A 21,811-nucleotide genomic window follows, 5' to 3' on the forward strand; every position below is an offset into this window, starting at 1 on the left:
GCGCTGGGCACTGCTGACACTGCTGCTGAGCCACACGCGTGGTGGTGGCACAAATCCTCCTTTTCCTGCAGGATAGTGGGGATTGCTGGAGGACTCAGGCTGGCCTAACCTGTTTGCTTGTTTGTAGAGGATGTGCTTGTGCCAGTAAGAACAAAATACAGGCAGAAAAAGATACTCTGCATCCCTTGGCCATATTTTCATGGCTTTCATAACTTCACTGAAGTTAGGGAGTGGGAAGGATAATTCCTGAGCCATTCCTCTGTGGGCACCATCATGGGGTGTCTGGGAGAGGCAGTGATCAACAGAATCTTCTTGAAGCTTTTTCACTTCAGATGTGCTGACCAAGCTTGGGTTTAGTAGTTTGGCTGTTTTCACAAGTCCAGGGATATTGAGTCAGAATGGAAATACCTTGAGGTTGTTCTCCCAAAACCTGACTTCTTGCTGCCTGCCTGAAGAAGTGAATCTTGCAGAGTCATGCGTGGTATCCATCATTGTGTCAGTTTTCCCCCTACAAATATTTCAAGGTGTTTGATAATTTAAAACAAATTTGACAGAGGGATTTTGTCTCAAAGTGAGTATCTTCCTACATATTTATGGAAGTAGGTGGCTGGAGTAAAGAGAGTTCCTCCTGAGTCACAGCATTGTAAAATTAGAGGGTAATTTAGGTTGGAAGGGATCTCTGAGAATCTTCTGCTCAGAGCTGCTGCTCATGGCATCAGCATCAATAAATGAGCAGACACTGGAGAGTCCATGTGCTGTGAATTACAGAGAGAAGGTTTGTGTTGAATCCTGCACATTGGACAAGGGAGACTTCATTCACAAGGAATTTCTTTTATGGCCATTTTGCTTGCAGAGCATCTTGTTTCTAATTAGTCTTCTGTTTCAAATTTTTCAGTCTTCTGTCTGTCTTCAGCAAATGCAGGCAGGGAGGCAATGCTGAGGCACATCCCTGAGGATTAAGAGTTCCTAAATCCAAGGTGTACCAAGTGTCTGACGGGGGGGTATGGCTGTGAAACTTTGGGCTGGAAATGTGATGTTGAGTTTGATTAACTTCTTCTGGGAAAAAATAGAGGTTTCAAGTGAGCCCAGACAGAATGCAGCTCACCAAGAGCAGAATCTGGACTTGCCAAAGCTGGAGGCTGCCATGACTGCTGTGGGAGCAGTAGCACATTTGCCATCCAATCCAGCACTGCCTGACCATCCAGGATAGCACAGTGCATGTAGACAGGAGATACATCAGCAGGACAGGCTCCAGAGAGGGATCCATTATTATCTGGGAGGCTGCAGCTCATTAAACGCTGCTGAAAGGCACTATTTTGAGAAGGACTTGTTTGATAAGCACTGAGCTGATCCTGTTGGAGCAATCCATGCTGTCTGAACCCTCTCCTGAATAACTCCAGATCAGGGGAGAAAAATAAGCTAGTGCTTGGTTTTTAAATGGAAATTTGGTGGAACATATATTTGGAAGGCAAATTTTGTTGAAGTCCAAGATACGAGCTCAATATGAGCATTTCACTGTGAATATTGGAGAATTCATTGGTAGAGTTTAGACAGGAACTTTGAAAGCTAATTGTGACTAAATCATGCAGCTGCTCAAATCTCAGCAGCTCCTCTGAGCTCTGTCATTTTTCTTCCTTACAGCTCCATCCGTGGTTACCTGTCTCTGTTTTCCTATTTCTAGGAAGGTTCCTATTCTCCAAGGGGAATATTAAAGGTTGTGTGGCAAGATGCTCATGCTAATCACTCAGTTCCTAGCTGGGATTTTCTGCTGCTTGCTCCAGTGAGGATTACCAGCTTTTGCAAAACATCCTGGAAATCTCAGGGGCTTATTTGCTGCAGTTTGGGAATTCTTTCCATAGGCACCAACATGAATTTTGGATAATGTGTCCTTTTTGCAGTCGGGTGGCAAAGCTATTTGTTGGTTGTCAGCACATTCCCAACAACCCCTCACACCCTGGACAAGAACTCACATTTTGCTCTTGGTTCCGAGGGTGAAGAGAGGCTTGCTCTGGGTTTATTGACCCCTGGAAGCTGGAGTTGATATTACTTTCCAAGCACTTCCTGGTAGCAGCTTTCCCATCCTGTGGCGTATCTCGGCTGCGGCTGCTGCCTCCCGTGCCAGGCTCCGCAATCTGCTGTCGCTGGGGATCTGTTCAGTGTCTCTGTGCTCCCACTGATGGACTTTGAACCCTTCTGCCTCAAAACTCACAGCAGCTCTGGGGGATCCTCCCTGGCTGTCCCCCTGCCCATCCCAGTGTCCAAGCATGGATCTCCCTTCCCATTGCTCAGCTGGTTCCTTTATCCTGGTGCCCCCTGGGCCTTAAACCGGTCTGGGTGCACGTTCCAGTCCCCACCCTGCAGCTCCTGTGAGGAACACGGAGAGCAGGAGGAGAGCCCAGGCTGAATTTCAATGAGTGCAATGTGACAGCACACCTGGGTAATGAATAGGGCCAAGGGTGAGCGAGCATTTGTGTATTTATCACGATTATTTCTTCATTATCTCCGAGATGTGACGGAAGCTGCAGAAGCAGCGAGTGCAGCCTCTCCCACCAAAACCCCAAGGCAGAATTTCCCTGGTTTGTAGTGTTGAATATTTCATGAGTTTCAGATGCCAATTATGAGTTACTTGCTGCCTGCTAGCAACAATAGGCAGGTTTGAAAGGATTTGCTCCCATTCTTCCAAGCCACATATTTAGTGACTTCTTTTTTACCTGAGAATCTAGAGGCTCCAGGATGATGATGGGAACTCTCACCCAAGCAAAGGTGGGCCTAAAAGACCAGCTTGCACTGCTGTTTCTGTACCCTGAGCTACAGGATATCAGTTCTTATGGCTCCCAGTCTTTTATGTAGTCCTGAGCTCATTTGGAATGGGATTTTTCACATCTGCAGTGTAGCACCAGATTTTAATCAAAATACCATATATGTATATAAATATACATAAATATATATAAAAATAAATATATATATATAAATATGAGCTGGCAAAATTCCTTAAGAAACAAACGAATCATTGGCTGCTTCACCTGCATTCTCCCCACTAAATTCATTCCCTTCATATCTATGCCAAGTCCCATGTAGCAATATTGACAAATATTGTTAGAAAGGAGATAATTGCCCTCAAAACCAGTTCTGCCTTTTTCTGACAGGTGACTTCTCCATCCCCCCTTTGAATGTACTGTGCAGCCAGTGATATGCAAGACAGTGAAATATTCTAAAAATCTGCTTCTAAAGGTGTATTTGCTGCCATGGAAAGCAGTGCCACAATGCTGGCAATAAATTCCATCTTTGACAGTGGTTTCATACCATTAGACAAGGAAAATTCCCATCCTCTACACTTAGTTATTGGAAGATTCTCAAGTAAAATACCATTACTTTGAAGTTCTCTCAACACAGAATTGTCACTACATTTTAAAGAGTCGAGAAATTCCTCTGGGTTTGGTTACCTGGAACTGCTGGAGCCAAGTTTTTAGAAGTGTTTAGGAACGCACATTTGGAGACAGAGGAGGCACCTTCTGGATTTAGCACTTTGGATGATTCCACGAGCCCCGAGAGCTTCCTTACATTCATCTTTATTACAGAGAGGTGTAAAGGTAGCTGTGGGCTGTAGATGAGGAATTCCACGTGTGGTGTACGTGGGTACAGTGGGGGCTGGGCAGTGCCGGGCTCCCGGGCACAGGGATAGATCCATCCCTCTGGAATGGTGCAGTGTGTGCCCACAGCCCGGCTCAGCCTCTGCTCCCCAGCATTTCTGTCCTCCTGCACAAGGCATGGAGCGGAGTTCTGCTGCTGGGTGCCCTGTGCTGTTCTCCCCCTCCTCAGGGCTGGGAGAGAGCCTGATCCCCGTCACCAAACCGGGCACAGCCTGATCCCCGTCACCAAACCAGGCACAGCCTGATCCCCGTCACCAAACCAGGCACAGCCTGATCCCTGTCACCAAATGGGGCACAGCCTGATCCCCGTCACCAAACCAGGCACAGCCTGATCCCCGTCACCAAATGGGGCACAGCCTGATCCCCATCACCAAACCAGGCACAGCCTGATCCCCGTCACCAAATGGGGCACAGCCTGATCCCCGTCACCAAACCAGGCACAGCCTGATCCCTGTCACCAAACCGGGCACAGCCTGATCCCCGTCACCAAACCGGGCACAGCCTGATCCCCGTCACCAAACCAGGCACAGCCTGATCCCCGTCACCAAACCAGGCACAGCCTGATCCCCGTCACCAAACGGGGCACAGCCTGATCCCCGTCACCAAACCAGGCACAGCCTGATCCCTGTCACCAAACCAGGCACAGCCTGATCCCTGTCACCAAACCGGGCACAGCCTGATCCCTGTCACCAAACCGGGCACAGCCTGATCCCCGTCACCAAACCAGGCACAGCCTGATCCCCGTCACCAAACCGGGCACAGCCTGATCCCTGTCACCAAACCGGGCACAGCCTGATCCCCGTCACCAAATGGGGCACAGCCTGATCCCCATCACCAAACCAGGCACAGCCTGATCCCCGTCACCAAACGGGGCACAGCCTGATCCCCGTCACCAAACCGGGCACAGCCTGATCCCTGTCACCAAACGGGGCACAGCCTGATCCCCGTCACCAAACCGGGCACAGCCTGATCCCTGTCACCAAATGGGGCACAGCCTGATCCCCGTCACCAAACGGGGCAAAACCATCCCAGCCAGGCCAGGGAATGGTGGGGCATTTTCCGAGTGCCAGCCAGAACACCTCTGGCTGAGGGAGGACAAACAGCTTGGTTCCTTGAGCACGTCCTTTCCTGCTCTGTCATTCCCTGGGAACACGAGGGACTACGCTTAAGAAGCTGCATCAATTTCAGATGTTGTGCACCTCATTAATCAAAACACATCCTTTTGGAAGGCAGTTGATTGCAGCTGAGGCACAGAAGTGCTTACACCTCAGCATCCCTAGTGCCTGGAGGAGAGAAGAAATACAGGGAAAAGACCTTTAGTGCTCTCCCTGGCTTATTTCACGTTATCTAATCTACAGGAGCACTGGAAAAAATGAAATTTATTTCCCCAGAAAAGCAATGTGATGAAAATAATAATATTAAATGATATTTGCACTTTAGAGTATTTGGAATGAGTCACAGGCAGTCTGGCTGTGCCAGGAGGTGGGAGGAGGAGAGGAGCAGGTAGAACACATGGGAGAAAGGATTCAGGAGAGAGCGAGGGAGAGGCAAACAAAGATGAGGAAGCATGTGCTGTGTGTGTGTGTGTGCTTGCTGAAGTAACTGCTGAGCAGCATTTCCTTGCCGTGGAGCTGCAGGAGCATCGTGCTGCTCTACATGGCACAGTCACCTCTGGCCACCGGCTCCTGCAAGGGAAAAGGGAAAAAGATTTGCTCCTAAGAGTAGGAGCACGGAGGTGAGGTGGGGATTTCCTCCCTGCCTGCCGTGGGCATTCCTTGCCTGTGCTCAGCCTCCCTGCCTGCGCAGTTCACGTGGTTTCCTTCTCCTAGCAGGTAGGATTTGCAATGTCTGAAACAACAAACGTTCTAGAAAGCGTCAGATGCTGTATCTCTGCAAAAATACACACCAAAATCTCTCATGTGGCCAAACAGATTGTTGATTTTACTCCACTGGTTTCAAAGGCTTGGCACTAGGAACGATTTGAATCACTTTATCAATCTAGGAGCTTTTTAAACAGAATAAGCAGCCATTCCCAAAGAAGCACAGGCAGGGCCGATTGCCACCTCTTTCCCTCTTTTTCTCCAGAAAAACCCTCTCAAACATCAAAAGGTATTGCCTAATCGTAGCCGGTTTTCCCCAGTGCTTTGGCCTCCGTTACAGGACGTGCCTCGTGGGCAGCAGTAAGGGGCAGCAGGATTCCCAGGCTGACTCCCGGAGCAGCCTGGGCGGGCAGTGCTGACTCAGGAGCCCCGGGGGAAGTGGGGTTCCCCCGCCGCGGGGAGAGCCCCCGCAGCCCGCACTGCCAGCCCAGCCTCTCGCAGGCCAGCGGCGGAGCGCGCCCACATGCAGCTGCTTGCATTTATTCGCTTAGGAATGACCTCTCCACATCCAACCCCGCAGGAGAGCAATAGTCAAACAGCCACGGAGAAAGGGTCCTTGTAAACCTTCCTGCAGACGGGGGCAAAGGCAGCGTGTTCCCGGCAGGCAAACTTCTGCTAGGGAACACGGGCGCTCCCCGAGCCCCTGCTTTGCATGCAAGTGAGATTTTCAAGGTGAACCGCTGGTTTTCCTTTAAATTTGGCTTCGCCCCTTCCCACAAAACCCCCCGTGCCTTCACGAGCAAACCTGCCCCCAGCAGCCACACCTCCGGGCGGAGCAGGGAGCGCCCGCATCCAAGAGAAAAAGGAATATTCTCGCTCGTATTTATTTACTTTGTGGTGTTTACGATGCCGCTGTTGATAAGCTGGCGGCGGCCCGGCGGCCGTGGCCGCTGAGGCGGGGCGGGCCCGGCGCTGCCCGGTGCCCGCAGCGCGGTGCCCGCAGCGCCCGGGGCGCGGTGCCCGCGGCGGCGGCCGAGCCCCGCGGTTGCCGGGCGTTGCCCCTTTAAGAAGCCCGGGTGCTGTCTCAGGTAGGCAGAGCCTGTGCGCTGTAGTCGCTCCTATGGCAACCCAATAGAATGGGATGGCTTCATGAATATTCCCAGGAGCAGGGGCTGCGTGAGGAATAAGTGATGATAGTGATGTAAGCAAGCAGTGGCCGCTGCAGGTTGCAGTTCATTGTGTTATTGGCCGGCAGGTTGAGGAGTTTGCGGCTTGAGCTTCGCTTTCTGGATGATGTCTGCCCGCCGGGAGCCACGGCACATTTGCATCTTGAAGCCAACATGGCAAGGCGGCTGCTGCCGCCGCTGCCGCCCTCCCTCGCCTTCCAGCCAGAAGTGTGTGGCTCTCCTCTAGACTTCTTGCCCAGTGCTCAGCATCTGAGCAGACAGGGATTGCAGTAACACTCACCAAGGGGAGACAAGCAGCAAGTAGCCAAATCGGGACAACGGAGGAGAAGGGGAGGCTGTTTTTTGCCTTCCCTCTATTTTTTTTATTTTCTGGTTTTTTTTTGTTGTTTTTTTTTTTTTTTCCCTCCGCCTTCCCTTCCCTTCTGGATGCAGAGCCTGTGTTTTGATGCAGAGCCTGTGGATGCCACAGCCTGGTAAGGAGATGACACGCCAGTCTCTGGTCCCCCGTGCCCCGTGAGCCGGGGGCAGGGGCCTGGGGGCAGTGCCGGTTCCCCTCGCTGGGCAGAGCGGGGGGGTGTCTCCCTGTCCCTGAGCAGCAGCAGCAGCAGCAGCAGCAGCAGCGGCCATGGACAAGCTGCCCCCCTCCATGCGCAAGAGGCTCTACAGCCTGCCCCAGCAGATCGGACCCAAGGCGTCGATCATGGACGAGGAGGATGACAGCGACAAGGACACCCGCAGGAAAAGCATCAGGCTCAAGCCACTGCCTTCGCCCTCTGCTGGGAGCACCCGGGCCCTCGGGGGGGACCCCGGCCGAGGCGGGGACCCCGGCCTGCTGGAGACGGAGGCCGGCGGCAAGGGCGCCAAGACCAGCACCAACGGGGACTGCCGCCGCTTCAAAGGGAGCCTGTCCTCGCTCACCAGCAGGCACCTCCACGACGCGGCCGAGGAGAAGCGGCTCATCGGCGGCGAGGGGGAGCCAGCCTCTCCCGGGGAGGACAAGAGCCCCCCTGGCAGCGGGGAGCTGGAGCAGGGGCTGCCTGTGCCCCCAGCGCCCGCCTCCCCCCCGGAGCCCCAGCAGCCGCCCCCCCGGGCCTGCTCCTCGACCTCCATCAAAGTGGAGGGAGGTGGAGGGTGCGACCAGATCACCCCAGATGAGGAGCAGAGGCTCGGCCAGGCCGGTTTCATGCAGAGGCAGTTCGGGGCCATGCTCCAGCCAGGGGTCAACAAATTCTCCTTGAGGATGTTTGGCAGCCAGAAGGCCGTGGAGAGGGAGCAGGAAAGAGTTAAGTCTGCCGGGTTCTGGATCATCCATCCCTACAGCGACTTCAGGTACAATTCCCCCCCTTTTCCAGCCCACTCCAAACTAGCTGGGCTGCTTCTTCCCATGTCACCTCCTGCACAGGGCACCCACCCTGGCAGAACTTTCCTGGGTCATTTCCTAGCCAGAGGACACAGCCAAGATCTGCTCCACTCAAACAAGCTGCAGGTTTCATTTACATTGCACCCTCATTTTAGTGTCCCCATATTCTTAGTAATTTTAAATCGTTTTTAAACCAGTTGGCTTTGGCTTTTTATGATGGAAAGGTTCTCTTTAAGTTTGTTGTAAATGGGGGAAACTGTTCCCACCTGATGCACAACTCTAGACTAAAAGCGTGGTGTCTGATCTTAACTAGTCCTGCATCTCCATGGATGCTCTGCCTGATTGATGCTTCCCGTTTTCACACCTCCGAGTCCTCTCCCTGCTCCTTCCCAAGAGTTAGGCAGGGATGTTGCTACTGTTGCTGCTGTGTAGGTGTCTTACTGCAGCATGGCTTGTCAGGAATTGGGATGTGCAGGGGATGGCAGTGTGCATTAACAAGGTTCTTAACAGAGAAAGAGCCTCTTTTGCATCTGTACATCTCATTTGCAAAATTAGTTTGGATTGGGAATAGTTAACACCGACTTTGCCAAAGTCAGTAATGGCTTGCTCTCACTCCACAGCAACATCTCCGTGGAGGTTAATAAGGAACTGAACTTGGAAACCCTAGAGCCAGTTTTTGTAAAGTCCTGCATAGCAGAGGGGCTATGTTTGGGTATTTCTGAGCAAAGTGTCATCTGCTGCACAGGTGAACTGTCCTCTGCAATATGTATGTAAAGCACTGCAATCAATAATTAATTACTGAGTACAATCAATGGCTAAGGTTTATTGCTTCAACTTTAATTACAACAGGCTTACATCTCACATTTAAAAGCACACAGGAGAAGAACATTATTTAAACATATCTTTGTCACACTACGTGATTTTATTGAATTTGTGGACTCTGCAAGGAACCATGCGTGATTCCTGAAAATACAGTTAGCGAGATAATTGCAGGAAGGAGTTTTGGGGTGGATTTGGCCTCCCAAAGGAAGGAATGACAAACGCCTTGACACCACCTATTAGGGATTTAGCGAGCAGCCCACACGCTTAGCGGATTCAGCACTGGCACTGACCAGATTCCTTGATATTTGCTTGGATTAACAAATGTTATTAGAAGGCTCTGTGAGTTGGAGGACTGTCATTTACATTCAGTGCATTCAAGTGTCCCAAGCACACAGCTGACTGAGCTTAGGAGGGTTTCCAGCAGCTCTAGCATGATGCAGAGTCCTTGTGAGCACAGCCTTACCCAATCCCATGCTGGAAGCAGGGGAAAATTGCCTCCCAGTGAGACTGACCAAGTAATAGCTCCCAAACACAGAAATGTGAGAATGAGCACCTTTCAGAAGAACAATACCAGTTCCATACTCTTGGCTATATTTGCAGCATTTGCTGTGGGTCTGGAGTTTACCTGCTGTGTTTTCTTGGGTTATTCCAGCAAGGTGTGCTCTGCGTGTCGTGCCCTCAGGAAATTTGGGGTTTAGTCTCTGTGTTGTATCTTGAGTTAGGCAAAAGCAGTGTTCAGCTTCCATGTCCTTCTGTCTCTGTAGTGGGTTTATTCCCTTCTATATCTGTGCCTGTTTTCAGCGCAGAACCAGCATGGCAAACTTGAGCAGCAGGAGCTGAGGTAACCACCTTGCCCAAGGTGAGATGGTCCCAAGAGTTTGGGATTTTAAGGTTTCTACAGAACTAGAGCTTATTCCACAAGACAATGAAGTAACTTTTCATTCCTGAGGCACTTGGTTATGGGGCCTCTCCTAAGGAATGGAGTCTGCTGGCAAGCCCTGGCTCCCTGAGCTGGATGATGCCACGGAGCTGCGGGCACTGAGCTGTCCGTGGGTGCGTGGGTGACTCCTGGTGTTAATAACAGAACCTGACAAAGCTTGCAGTCCGTGCAGGGAAGGCACAGGGAGCTGCGTGTCTGTACCTGGGGCACATTCCAGGTGGGCTGGTTTCCTTCTGAACTGGTGTAGTAGCCCAGCCCAGCAGCATGGGCTGTGTCCCCGCTGTCCCCCTGGGCTGGGGCAGTGGGGTGCGAGTCTGGAGCCATGTGCCGAGGCCAGGAGGAGCTGGGTGCACCACTGCCTGCTCAGGGGGGATATTTCCGGGGAGGCTTTGTTCACCCCTGTTTCTAGGTCACCTGCAGCAGATTTGTTTGGGTAGGAACACTGCTTGGAGAATGTGCCTGGGCTTCCGTGGAAAGTGACCTGTGGACAATGGCTGCTTTGAAGGGGAAGAGTGGGAGCCCTCCCACCTTCTGTTGGGGCTTTGTGTTCCCTCTTGCCCTCTGCTAAAGCATCTCTCTTGGAAACAACTCCCGTGAATATGGCTAATGTTTTTTGACCTCTGAGATGCAGCAGATTGCACCAAAGAGCAGATCTTACCAAAATATTTGCAAGAGCTGTATCGGTGCCCCAAAGGAGGGTGTTGTGTGCTGGGGGAATTACGCAGTGCAATTCCTGACTGCTCCCTGTTCCAGCCGGCTGCGGATTCCGGAACCTCGGGATCTTGGAGGTTCCATCATCCTGCCCTTTGCTGGCACCCAGGCTGTGCAGCAGTGTTTGCTGGTCAAGAGTTTGCCTTTGGAGGAAGCTGCCTCCCCTCTCGAGCGAGGCGCATCTCCAGGCAGGTTCTGGTGGGGCTCCAGCCCTCGTGACTCCCGGCTCCGAGCAGCTGGAGCTGGGAAGTTTGCGTGGAACACTGCAGGCCGGTGCACTGCTGTGAAATGACATTGGTGCGATTCTCTGACTCCACAGAGTCGCTGCTCCTTCGCGCTCCGCTTCCAGAGGAGCTCCTGATTTAGAATAGAACAGAGGCTTTCATCATTGTCTCATTAAATTATCATTTTAACATCTAATAGGGCTAATTCCAGTGGCAAATCTATGACCCTCCAAGAGTAAAACAAATTAATATAGATTCAGGCTCTGTTGATCTCTGTTTTTAGTCCATTGTGAGGGGAAAAGACATCAAATGACCTTTATAAAAATCAAGCTCGGTGCCCCTGAGTACTCCTGACTAATGCAGTGGGCTGGTTCTAGAAGCACTTAAAAGGTGTCTTAGCAACTTCTAATGAAAATTAAGAGTCCTGGCTCCCATTCTGAGGTGCAGATGTGTGTGCTGGCAGCTGGAGTTCATTTGCATCTGTGGTTGATTGCACATCAGTGCAGAGCCACACTGTGTTTTCTAGATCAAGATTTATCTGTGACTTTGAAAGCTCTTCCACTGGGTAGACAGAATTGTATTTTATTGCTTAGAGGAAGCATTGATCTAGTACAATTGGTTTAATAAAAAAATTCCAGACAAACAATGATCTGTCTAGTTTGTAGCTGACTGAAGCATATGGGATGTAGCTGCTGCCCAGAATTGCTTGCAAAAGAAGCGTAGCATGCTGCTTTTAGAAAGACCTGAGAACAGATACACTATCAGAGGGCCCAAAATAGTCCTGGCAGTGGATGTAAATAGAACTGCACATTATTCACTGCCCAGTAATCTATTAACTTCCTCACAGTGAAGAGAAGCCGCTGTCTCTTTGAAAACAATGGCAAACATTCCGCTCGATAGCAGACCCAACTACAGATTTTAGAATTCTTCTTTTCACCGGTCTCCATTACTTGTAATACTTGTGTGCAAACAGATCCTTTCTTTCCTTTGCTTACTCTGCCAGTGCTCCCTGCCTGCTGGGACCCTGGGGAGGTTTCTGTGGCAGCAAAATCTGGGTGCTCAGGTGTGAGGTATAAGGGGAAACAACAAAATCACTGCTTCCCTTCTTGCTGCAGTGTCCCTCAGCCTCCCTTCACCAGGGGGATTGGTGGGATTTACTAATTATAGTCCTAACAGCTGAACCCAATAGCACTGTGGGATGGAGCAGGAATGGGAGGGATGTGTGCTTACCTTTCCCACCCTCCTGAGCAGGCCTGATTTCCAGTGCCTCTCTGGGTGCTGCTCTGGCTGTGCACGCTGTTCTCACTGGGAAGCTTTCCCCCGTGCTTTCCAAGGGTAAACAATTTGTGGAGAGTCCAGCAGTGCTGACTGACTTTGGCAGCTTCCTTGGGTGGGGGTTGCTCCCTGCTCTCAGGCAATAATGCCCATTTTTCCTCCATCTCCTGGCCAAGGTGCTGCTCCTTTTGCTGCCCTCCTGCCGTTCCTGAGTCCATGACTCGCCCTTTGCTCCAAGCCATGGAGCAGGATGTGCAGCACTGGGAATTCTGGCTCAGGGAAAGGGCAGGGGGCAGTGGCTTTGACGGCAGGACTGTGCCTGGCATTGGAATCCAACGGGGAGTGCCAACAGGCCAGGTTTGGAGGGGGCAGCTCCTAGGCTTGGCTCTCTTCTCCTCCTCTTTGTGGTGATGGGGTGTCCCTGGGGTAGCAGGGAGACAAAATCTGCCTTTGCTGCAGAGAACTTCCCAGCCAATTCCCAAGGCATTTTGCTGGAGCAGAATGAGAGGATCCCAACAGGAATCACACATAGGATAATCCAAATTCTGCTGAACACATGATTGGGTCTCTGTTATCTTCAGAGGACTTTCAGTCAGGCTGCAGAAGAACCATGGCTTTGTGACCGTGACCTAAGGGAGTGAAACTCCTGCATCCATACTTCCCACATCCATAGGCAAGTCAGGCTTCATGCCCCAGCTCCCTGGTCAGGAGGCAGAGGATAAATAATCCCACACCAGTCTGTGCAGGAGTACAGCTTTTTGTAGGAAACATGTCCACATGACTGAGCTGGAAAACAGGAAGACCTCCGTAAAGGTAACACCTCAGTGGGTCACCATGGTAAAATATTTTAGGACTAATATATTATGGTATTTTTATGTGGAGAAAATGAGATAAAATAACATAAATAAATAGTAAAGCAAGCATTGAGATTTAACAAAGAGCTGTGGTTAAGATTTTTGCATCAACTTAAGCCAGGCCTTCATACCAATCTTTGCCAACAGATGAAGACATTATCTGTCCCTCCCTCAGTACACTCAGGAATGGCTCCTTTGGGAAAAACAATTTAATGTTTTCTTCATCTCTTCTTGTAAGATAACATATCTAATTTATTATATCTTATTCAAATCCATATGTGAAGAGAAAAAAAAAGGTTAATTTTCTCATGGCTTTACAAAATATTCACTGTGCTAACAATAAATGTTCACTTCGTGACAGCGAGGAAATTGGAAATATCATTGCCAGGTTATAGCGAGGTGGCACGGACTGGAGGGGGTTGAGGTAAAACCATCTCTGACCTGGGGGTGGTGGAACTGAGGCCCAGCTGTGCAGGGCAGGAGGCCTCTCACAGCATCCCCTTGGTGAGAGCTCTGCCCTGGGGGCTCTGCAGGGACCGGGCCATCCCTGGCACTCAGAAGGGCTAATGAAGACCTGTTTGGGGAGCCGTGGGTGCCTTAAGAGGACGGGGCACATTCTGCTCTGGACCATTTCTTAGGCTGGCTCTGTGAGCAGCCAGACTGGGAAATGGGCCCATCCCTCCCACCCTCTTCCTAAGCCTCTGCTGCTTGTTGGTTTGTCTGTTGTTATAGCAAAAAATAATCACTGCTGTAAACAATGACATCGTGTTCTCTCCCATCATCATCTCACAGTATTATTGCAGTTCCATTTGGGATTGGGCTCCTTGCCTGACACTCCTGCAGGACCTTTCTGGCAGAGGGGCGTTTCTGGGGCTCTGCTCACCTGCCCTGGCCATCACATCCCACCTGCAGTTCCTTCCCTCTTGCATTGCAAACCTGCCGGGCTGGGCAAGAAATGGGCTCCTACAGAACATCCTCTCCTGCACACGCCTGCCTCAAGCCCGCCCTCCCACCTTGGAGGAGGCAGGAATTCTCTGGGAAGCACCGGTTTGATCCGTGTGGTGACTGGAACATAGCACAGCCAAGCTCCTGTCTGCTGTTTCCAACCCCGAGCTTTTGACTTTGCAGTCTGACTTTTAATGCAGTGGTTTGTACAGTTGTTAGGGTTTTAAAAACAACTCAGTCTCTCCCCTTGGCACAATAATATATCTGGGTTCATTAGCAGGTGTGGAGCTGCTCAAGGCTGTGCTGCACTGCCCTCTGCTCTGAATGAAGCAGTGGCTGTAGCAGGGAGCTATAGCCAAGGAAAGATGCTGCACCACATTCCAGGGCTACTCCAGGCTCCAAAGGAAACGCAGTCTGCCTGTTACAAACTCCCTGCTTGTTTTCTCCTTCTCACCTTTAGCCCCACTCTCTCCAACCTGTTCTCTCCCTTGGTGTTTCTCATCCCACCAGCGTCATCTCCTTTTTCTGGGCTCCTCGTGGCAGGTGTCCTGTCCAGCCAGTCCTAGATGCCGATATCCAACTTCTTGCTCATCTGATCGCTGATTTCCACCTTGTTTTCAGTAATGCCTCTCCCCCTCACCCCTTGCCATGTTGCAGTGTGTTGGGTTGGCATTTACTCAGTCCAGTTCCAGTCTCCATCCTTATCCTTCAGCTTTTTCTCTGGCTGGGTCTCTCCGAATCAGTTCCTTCTCCTCCTACATATTCTTAGTTGCCGTTGTCCTTCCACCTCTTCCAACAATCTCAGTTTTTTCCATCCCCTTCCTGACTTAAGAATGGATCATTTTTCCCAGTAATTTGAAACCCTTCCACATTATCCTTCTTATCCTTGACACTGCCAATGTTTAGACAAAAGCTACTCAGTTTCTATTTTTTAAACTTGAAAGATCTCAATCCTCAGACCTGAGCATTTAACATGATGAATTTGTCTGGAAGCAAAATCTCCACTGCAGAAGAAATGAAACAGGTTTTATTTGAAGGAAAAATGTGGTTTCTGAGGGTAAAACCCACAGAGTCGGTGTAGGACTTTGCAGCACTATTTTAAGGAGGTAAACTTGGGGTTTCAATCCAGTGTTATTCCGGTTAGGTAACTGTGCTAGTGCTTTCTGTGGCACTGAGGTTTTTTTCTGCTCTGGAGTCATTTCTACTGCACTGAAATCCATTTATTATACAGATAAAAGAGTGATCTTTGTCTGGAGATAACATAGTGTCATTTTAGCTTGAAACCATTGAAATTTGTCTTTGTTTCTGATGTGTTATGAGCATCTCATTAGCAAGCCCATGAATCCCTCAGTTTGCTCTCAAAACCAACTATCTGAGCTCTCATCTCTGCCAGAGCAGAGATTTCCTCCTTTCTCTTATTTTTGAAAGCTGTGTTGGTGCCAAGGCAGTTATAGGTCAATTGAGTTATTGTTGGTTCTAATTGGCACTCTAACAAGCTATTAAATCAATTTACCTACAGATGAATGTCACTCAAAAAGCAAGGTGCCAGCTCCTTTCGAGAACTTCAAAAAGCCCATTTCCACTGCTGAGTGTGAGGGAAAGGTCAGGCTGCAGGGAAGTGGCTACTTGAGATTTGCCCCCAGAACGTTTGTGCCAGGAGCTCTGTGGCTGAACACAGGCCAGGCTGTGAGGAGGGATAAGACCATTCCCAGAACTGGAGGTCAGGAGGAAGAATTAAGAACATCAGCAGCTCTGACAGATCTCTTGTATCCCTTGCTGGGTGTGTAACAAAGCATGGGCTGATGTCCATGTGAAAGGATCCTGGTGCTGTCCACCTCCTTCACAGGAGTGTGTCCCACACGCTTTCCTGTGGCTGTGCAGGCAGGTGCAGTGTCCACAAACATCTTTCCATGCAGGCAGCCCCCAGCTGGTGACATCATTGCCTTTGGAATGTCTGGAGATTCACGAGATTCCCTCGCTTCCCTTGCAGAAGAGTCAGTCATTATGGTGAACAGGGTTGATTTAAGTTCCTTCCTGAAACGTTTGCAGGACCTCTCTCCCCAGCAGCACTGCAGAGCTCATCCCCACGGAGCTGAGCACTCCTTGGCTGTAAAGCTGTCACTGCTGAGCCTGCAGGGCAGGAAAAGGGCTCTTCCCGAGCAGCACTGCATGCTCAAAATCCAAGCTGCTGTCCAGGACAAAAGCAGTGGACTGAGATGTAAGAGCAGGGACTCCAGTGAGGTGTGCTCAGGTGCCCCAGAGTGGGCTGGGGTCTGATGAGGTGCAGGGCAGAGCAGGACACAGCGTGGCTCCCTGCAGCTCTGCAGTGCCGACAGCACTAGCCCCGGGTCTGTCAGCAGACACAGCACTCAGGACTCTAGAAACATGGCAGGGGGAGCAGATGTGTCCTGGGCTAGCAAGGTGCTCTTAGAGAGACCTTTTCCTGCTCCATTTTCACACTGAATGCTTTGCTGGCTGGGAAGGCCCTTTCCAAACTGGAATTATTCATTGTGTGCAGTATCGAGTGTGGTCACCCCGTGCCTGGTGTTAGCACCAGGCTGGAGGAAAACCAGGCTCTTATCTCCCAAGGAGATGCTGCAGGCAGCAGGGGAAGACAGTGCCGTGAGAGCAAAGCAGATGAGCATCCAAGGGGGAATTCCAAGGTCAGCTTGAGGGCCCATCATTTCCACGTTCCAGGGGCACAGCAGCTTCCCCAGCGATGCAGGACAGCTAATCTCATTTGTGGTGACTTGTCCAAATGTGCTAATTAAGGATTTAACTCGCAGCCTCTTTGGATGGAGAGGTTGTGTGTGTGTGTGTGTGTGTGTGTGTGTGTGTGTGTGTGTGTGCGCATCCATTATTGCAGAGCTCAGAGACAGGAGAGGAGCTGCAGGTTGCCAGCTGACCCTAGTGCAGGAGCTCTAACTCCTGTTTTTCCCTTGTGACAGCTGTGCTTGGGTTGTTTGTGAATGCCAGGCAATCAGGAGCTGTGTAGGGAGCTCAGCTCCAGTGGGACTGAGAGCACAGGAACTCTGCTGGAGTCGCTTCTCCTGCTCCTGATCAGAACCTGGGCACTGTTACAGTGTGATCCTCATCCCACCTGAGCACGAGGAAGGCATGGAAAACCCTGGAAAACCTGAGAAGATGCATTTGGATGTGCTGAGTGTGGGGAAAGCAACATCTGTCAGTTACCAGCACTTGGGAGGAGATAGCAGCTGCATTCCAGAGACCGGGGGACTCCACAAATCCTTTCCTTCCCAGGGATGTCAGGGCTAGGGGCTCACTCAGCCCTCTCAGCAGGGCAGTGGTGCCTCTCGGGGGCATTGTGGGCAGGGGAGGCCCTCCCTGTGCCCCTCGTGTCCACCGCAGGGACAGCCCAGCTCTGCAGAGCAGCAGGAGCTGTGCCCATCTCACTCCTGCCATGGCCCAGCCAGCTCTCCCCACGGCCCAGGAGATAAGAGAAAAGATAATGATGCCTGGCTCCGTGCAGCTTTTTTAACAATAGCAAACCCACTTTCATTAAGCACAAATTCTCGATGCTTGACCTTTCCCCCTTCATTTCAAAGGTACTAATACATGCACAAGTTACACTTCTATTAATAACAAGAGGAATATATTTTTCCATCCCTATTTTCCTGTGAATCGTGGGGAGGGCAGGAGGAGGGACCAGTCTAGACTGCAGATGATGGTCTGTCCTCCTTGATGCCCATACAAAGCACTCGTATCGTGCTCATTTAGCTGTGGATGCACTTAGAATGACAAGCAGTGCCTAGCAGACAGGACAAGCTGGAAGGGATGTCAGGCATACAGGTCGGAGCTGTGAGCCATCCTGAGCTGAACTCTCCATGCCTTGACATCTCCAGCTTTAAAAACAGGGGTGATGGTGCTGCCAGGGGCCATGGAAGATGCTGGGGGACTCTGTGATATTTTAATGTAACAGCAGATGCCAGAGGAGATACCAGCGAGGGTGGGGTTGGTCTCTACCAGGAAGTTCCATGAGGATTTCTTTGGGATTCTCCTTTTCTGTGTAGTGCTGTAGATAAGGTCTCACCTATTGTCCATCTTCTATTAGGACCCCAAAAAGCAGTGGATCTGTGGACTGATAGGGGATTTCTGAATCATTGGTTCCTTTGTCTTGATGAGGGAAGAGGTTACCACTACTCTTCAGTTCCATATACTGTGCTCTGTTGGCTGGCAGGTGTAGAACTAGGCTGGGAAAAGATGGGAAAAAAGCCTGCATGGAGAGGCAGACAAGATGGATTTTACCTTTTATGTCCATAAATGAGAATTGTGCAGCCCTCTGCATGGGGTTTGGAGATGCTCTAAGAATAAGATGTTCCATTTTTCCCTCACCAGTCATGTGTACTGCAGGGTGTGTTACCCTTTTCTTTGGGAATATGTGACTCTGGACTTCAGTAAACACTCCTAAATAGCAGGTCTGGCACGGGAGCTGCGAGGTTTCTGTCCCTGCTGCAGTGTGACAGAAAACATCCCCAGGGCTGGGTGGCTGGTGGATCTTTGGGTGATGTGTTGTGACCCTTGGCTTTTAGTGCAAACACAAGTCTGCTCCATGCCAGCCTGGGTCAGGGTAATTCCCTTTGTGTGCCTTGGCTGGAACATCCAGGCCTCTCCCACAGCTGGGAATGGAACAAAAACCTCGCTCACAGACGTGCTTCACTAAACTCCAGATGTGTCCATGAACCGTGAGTGCTTCTGGACAGATTTTGGGGCTCAGTTTGTGAAACCAGAGGGAAAGTTGCACTGTTGGGGTATCCCCTCCTTTGTTTCCATTGTGGTGGGCTCCTCTGCTGTGTCTGCAGCACAGGCACTCCTCCCCATCCCACTGTCAATCCCACTGGTTTCTCATTGCCTGCAGCTCCTGCTGGGAAGTTGGGCCCAAGTCCTTCCAAACCAAGGCCACCTCTTTTGCAGCACAAGCAGGAATTTGGGCTAGCAGTGGCACTCTGGGTATGGCCTAGGACTCCTGCTTTCCAATAGGGGATCTGGAAGCCTCATTTGCAAGTAAATTCACACAGCCAAATCTGCACTGCAGACAAAAAAAGATTTGCCTTGACATCATCTGCCCTGCTCTGCGCTCCGCAGTCAGTCAGGAGAGCAGAGCACAGCTCCAGCCTCTCCAGCTCAGCAGAATTAAGGCTAAGCTTCATCATGAGCTCATGCAAGCTGTTCCCACCCCAAATAATTGGCTGCTGCATGCTTTGTGTTTGTCTAGCCATTGCTGCATGTAGGTGGGTGTTGTGTGTGTGTGTGTGAATGAGTCTGCTGTGGAAATTAGTGCATAACATCGGGGGTGCAGCTGATAATAAATGGAAATGCTGGGGCTGGGAGCAGCGTAAGCCAGAGCTGAACCCCTCGACACCTGCACAGAAATCTCTCTGCCTGCTACCACAGCATGGGCATTCCCACTTGCAGACCACCACCACCACCTCTTCTTTGCTCTTCCTCTCGCCCTAAACCCCTCAGAAGTGTTTCCAGCCCTGTGTATCCCATAGCAGGATGAAAAGCAGTGTAATTTCTCCAAAGCTCAGTCCCCCCTTCAGCACAACCCTCTCTGCAGGTGAAGAGGAAATGCCAGAGGTGCTAGTGTGTCCGTGGGGATGGGAGACAGTGAGATCCAGGAGCGTGGCTGTGGCAGCTGGATGAAGTCAGGGATGAAACCCCTCTGGGACCTGACAGCTTGTTCTGGGGTATCTCTCTCACAGGGCTGAGCTGTTCTCAACCACCTCCTCCAGTGTAATCATCACACACCCCCCTTCAGGAGCGGCAGGCCAGCAGCACTTCTGCCCAGTCTCCCAGATAAGAGGTGCAGAGACAGGCTGTGAACGGTGCCAGGAGTTCGGCCCTCCCATCTCATCAGCCTGGCCCAAAGCTTCCAGCCTTGCTTTCTCTCCACACCCCCACACCCAAGATTTTTCTGGGGAAAGGGCATATCTTTGAAGCTGGGACAGGTCAGTGGAAACTTGTGCCTGCCCCAAACTGGGATCATAAGATCTGCAGCCCAGTTAGGGAAAAAGAATAGGGTTGGCTATTCCTCTAGTGATACAGTTCAGAGAGGAGCACAGTTTTCCTACAGCTGGGCACAAGAGGAGGGCAGAGAATTCTTCACAAGCTCATGGCAAACTTGCTTTTCCTAGGCAAAGTATGGCCTTGGCTGGCTCAGGAAGAGGAAGGGAGGGGATTCCAATGAAGGAGTTTTGTAGTAATATAAACTACCCAGATGATAAACACCCATGGCTTTGGCAGAGCAGCTCGTGGCCTTTGCAGGCAGGCAGGTGCCACTGTGAGTAAGGGCAGTGCAGTTCAGATACTCCAGCTTTGCTCAGCCCTGGAACCCCCTGGAGTTGCAGTGGTTCTGCTGCATTTCCCTCAGCTCAGCCTGGCTGCAGGGCTGGGTGAGATCATCCCTCCACACACCCGGGTTCTTGTGGATGCAGGAGGGTTGATCATCATTCCTGTGAAATGAGGTTCATCAGTAGACAAACGGAGCCAAATTCCCAGGTGAGAATGGCCCTGGGAATGAGTTTCCCTCCTTGAAGGCACCTCAGGCTGTGTGTCCCGGTCAGGAACACCGCATTACACCCAGGGCCTGTGCACTAGAGGGGACCTGCTGGTGCTGCACTGCTGTCACTGATCCCAGATTCCACTCCCAGCTTGGTGTTTGTACAGTGGCTCTTCAAGGCAGGATTTGGGCAGCCTGGGGCTCTCTTGCTACAGTGGATGTGGTTCAGAGCCCTGCATTTTCTGCTCTTTGTCCACAAAACAGCTATTTCTGATTCAAGGGTGCCTTTCCTGAAGGAGATCCCTAATTTACTATCTGCATATCTAATGAGCTAATCTGGGTTTGGATACACTTTAGAGCAGAGCTGATCTCCCAGCTTTCCCTGGCCTCCAAAGACCCTCTGCTGTTCCCCACTGGAGTCACTGCAGTGATTTGAGAGCTTTCCCAGGTGCTCTCACCACTGACCCATCTTCCTCCTCCTCTTCTTCAGCCTCCCTGCAGTCTCCCAGTGCTGGGGCTCCCAGCTGGGCCGAGGCACAGTACAGACATTTCTGCTGGCATGAAAGAACAAGAGCAAAACCTTGGCTCTTGCCTTACTCTGAGCTTAAGCAGAAGGCCTGGATTAACTAAGGGAAGAAAACCACAGAAATCATGTAATCATGGTGGAAGTGCACAACTTCCCAGGCAATTTATGTGATATCCCAGCACATCCCTGCTGAAATCAAAGGCTGAGCCAGTGCCTGCTGCAGTGGCCTTGAAAGTGGGTCCTGTGTGTGCAGAAGGAAAAACTACAAGGATGTTTCATGTTTTAGGCAAGAGAGCTCTTTGAGAGTGTGTTCTTGGAAAAGCTGGAATTCATTGAGACACTGCTGCCATCCTACATTCCCAAAACAAGGCAGGGAACAGACTTGCCTCTAGGCACCACAACCAAAGGATAAGACTTGTCTTTTCTTTTAAGGCACAAAACTTAAAAGCCTGGAATAGTCTTTTGTGGCTGTGACTTTCAGATCCCAGAGCATGTTTAGGTTCTTTTAGGGTTTCCTCTTCTGCACTCAGGACCAGAAGTAGATTTTTCTAGGCTGGTGGGGATGGCAAAGTACCCATCTCACAATTCCATGTGGTCCTCTGGGCGCAGGCATGAACAGAGCCTGTGCTGAGTTCCTGCCTTGACATGTGGATTTAAAACTGAAAATACACCCTTGCACCTCTTTAGTGGCATCTGTACCTTCAGTGGCCAGGGAAGGGTTTGGCTGTCACTGCCTTGGAGCAGGCTCGTGTCCTGCTGTCCCTGTGGTAACCATTTACTGTGTCAGTGTGTCTCACCTCTAAAGGCTGTGGCAATTACGTGTCCCAAACTCTTTACAGAGGTTGTTATTTCCCATTGCCCTTGTAGCTTGTCTGAGCCTGATGCCAAAGTGGAAATACTACGGGGGTGTTGTTATTTATTGGGCTTTCATGACTCTATCTGCTCTGCCCCAGCTGTGTGTAGGAATGGCTTTGTCA

General features: G+C 50.8%; 1 protein-coding gene across 1 annotated transcript in view; it reads left to right on the forward strand.

Annotated features, from left to right (window-relative positions):
• The first annotated feature begins 6,736 nt into the window (after positions 1–6,736).
• Positions 6,737–21,811, forward strand: part of HCN4 (hyperpolarization activated cyclic nucleotide gated potassium channel 4) — an 87,290-nt gene continuing 72,215 nt past the window's right edge. The window contains exon 1 of the mRNA XM_005521363.2: positions 6,737–7,986. Within this exon, the coding sequence (XP_005521420.2) occupies positions 7,283–7,986 (704 nt within the window). The 5' untranslated portion in view covers positions 6,737–7,282. The remainder of the gene's footprint in view (positions 7,987–21,811) is intronic.

The sequence above is a fragment of the Pseudopodoces humilis genome, chromosome 16 (assembly GCF_049639895.1).
Source record: "Pseudopodoces humilis isolate 2021_Gansu_Grassland_sample_001 chromosome 16, ASM4963989v1, whole genome shotgun sequence".
Taxonomy (NCBI): domain Eukaryota; kingdom Metazoa; phylum Chordata; class Aves; order Passeriformes; family Paridae; genus Pseudopodoces; species Pseudopodoces humilis.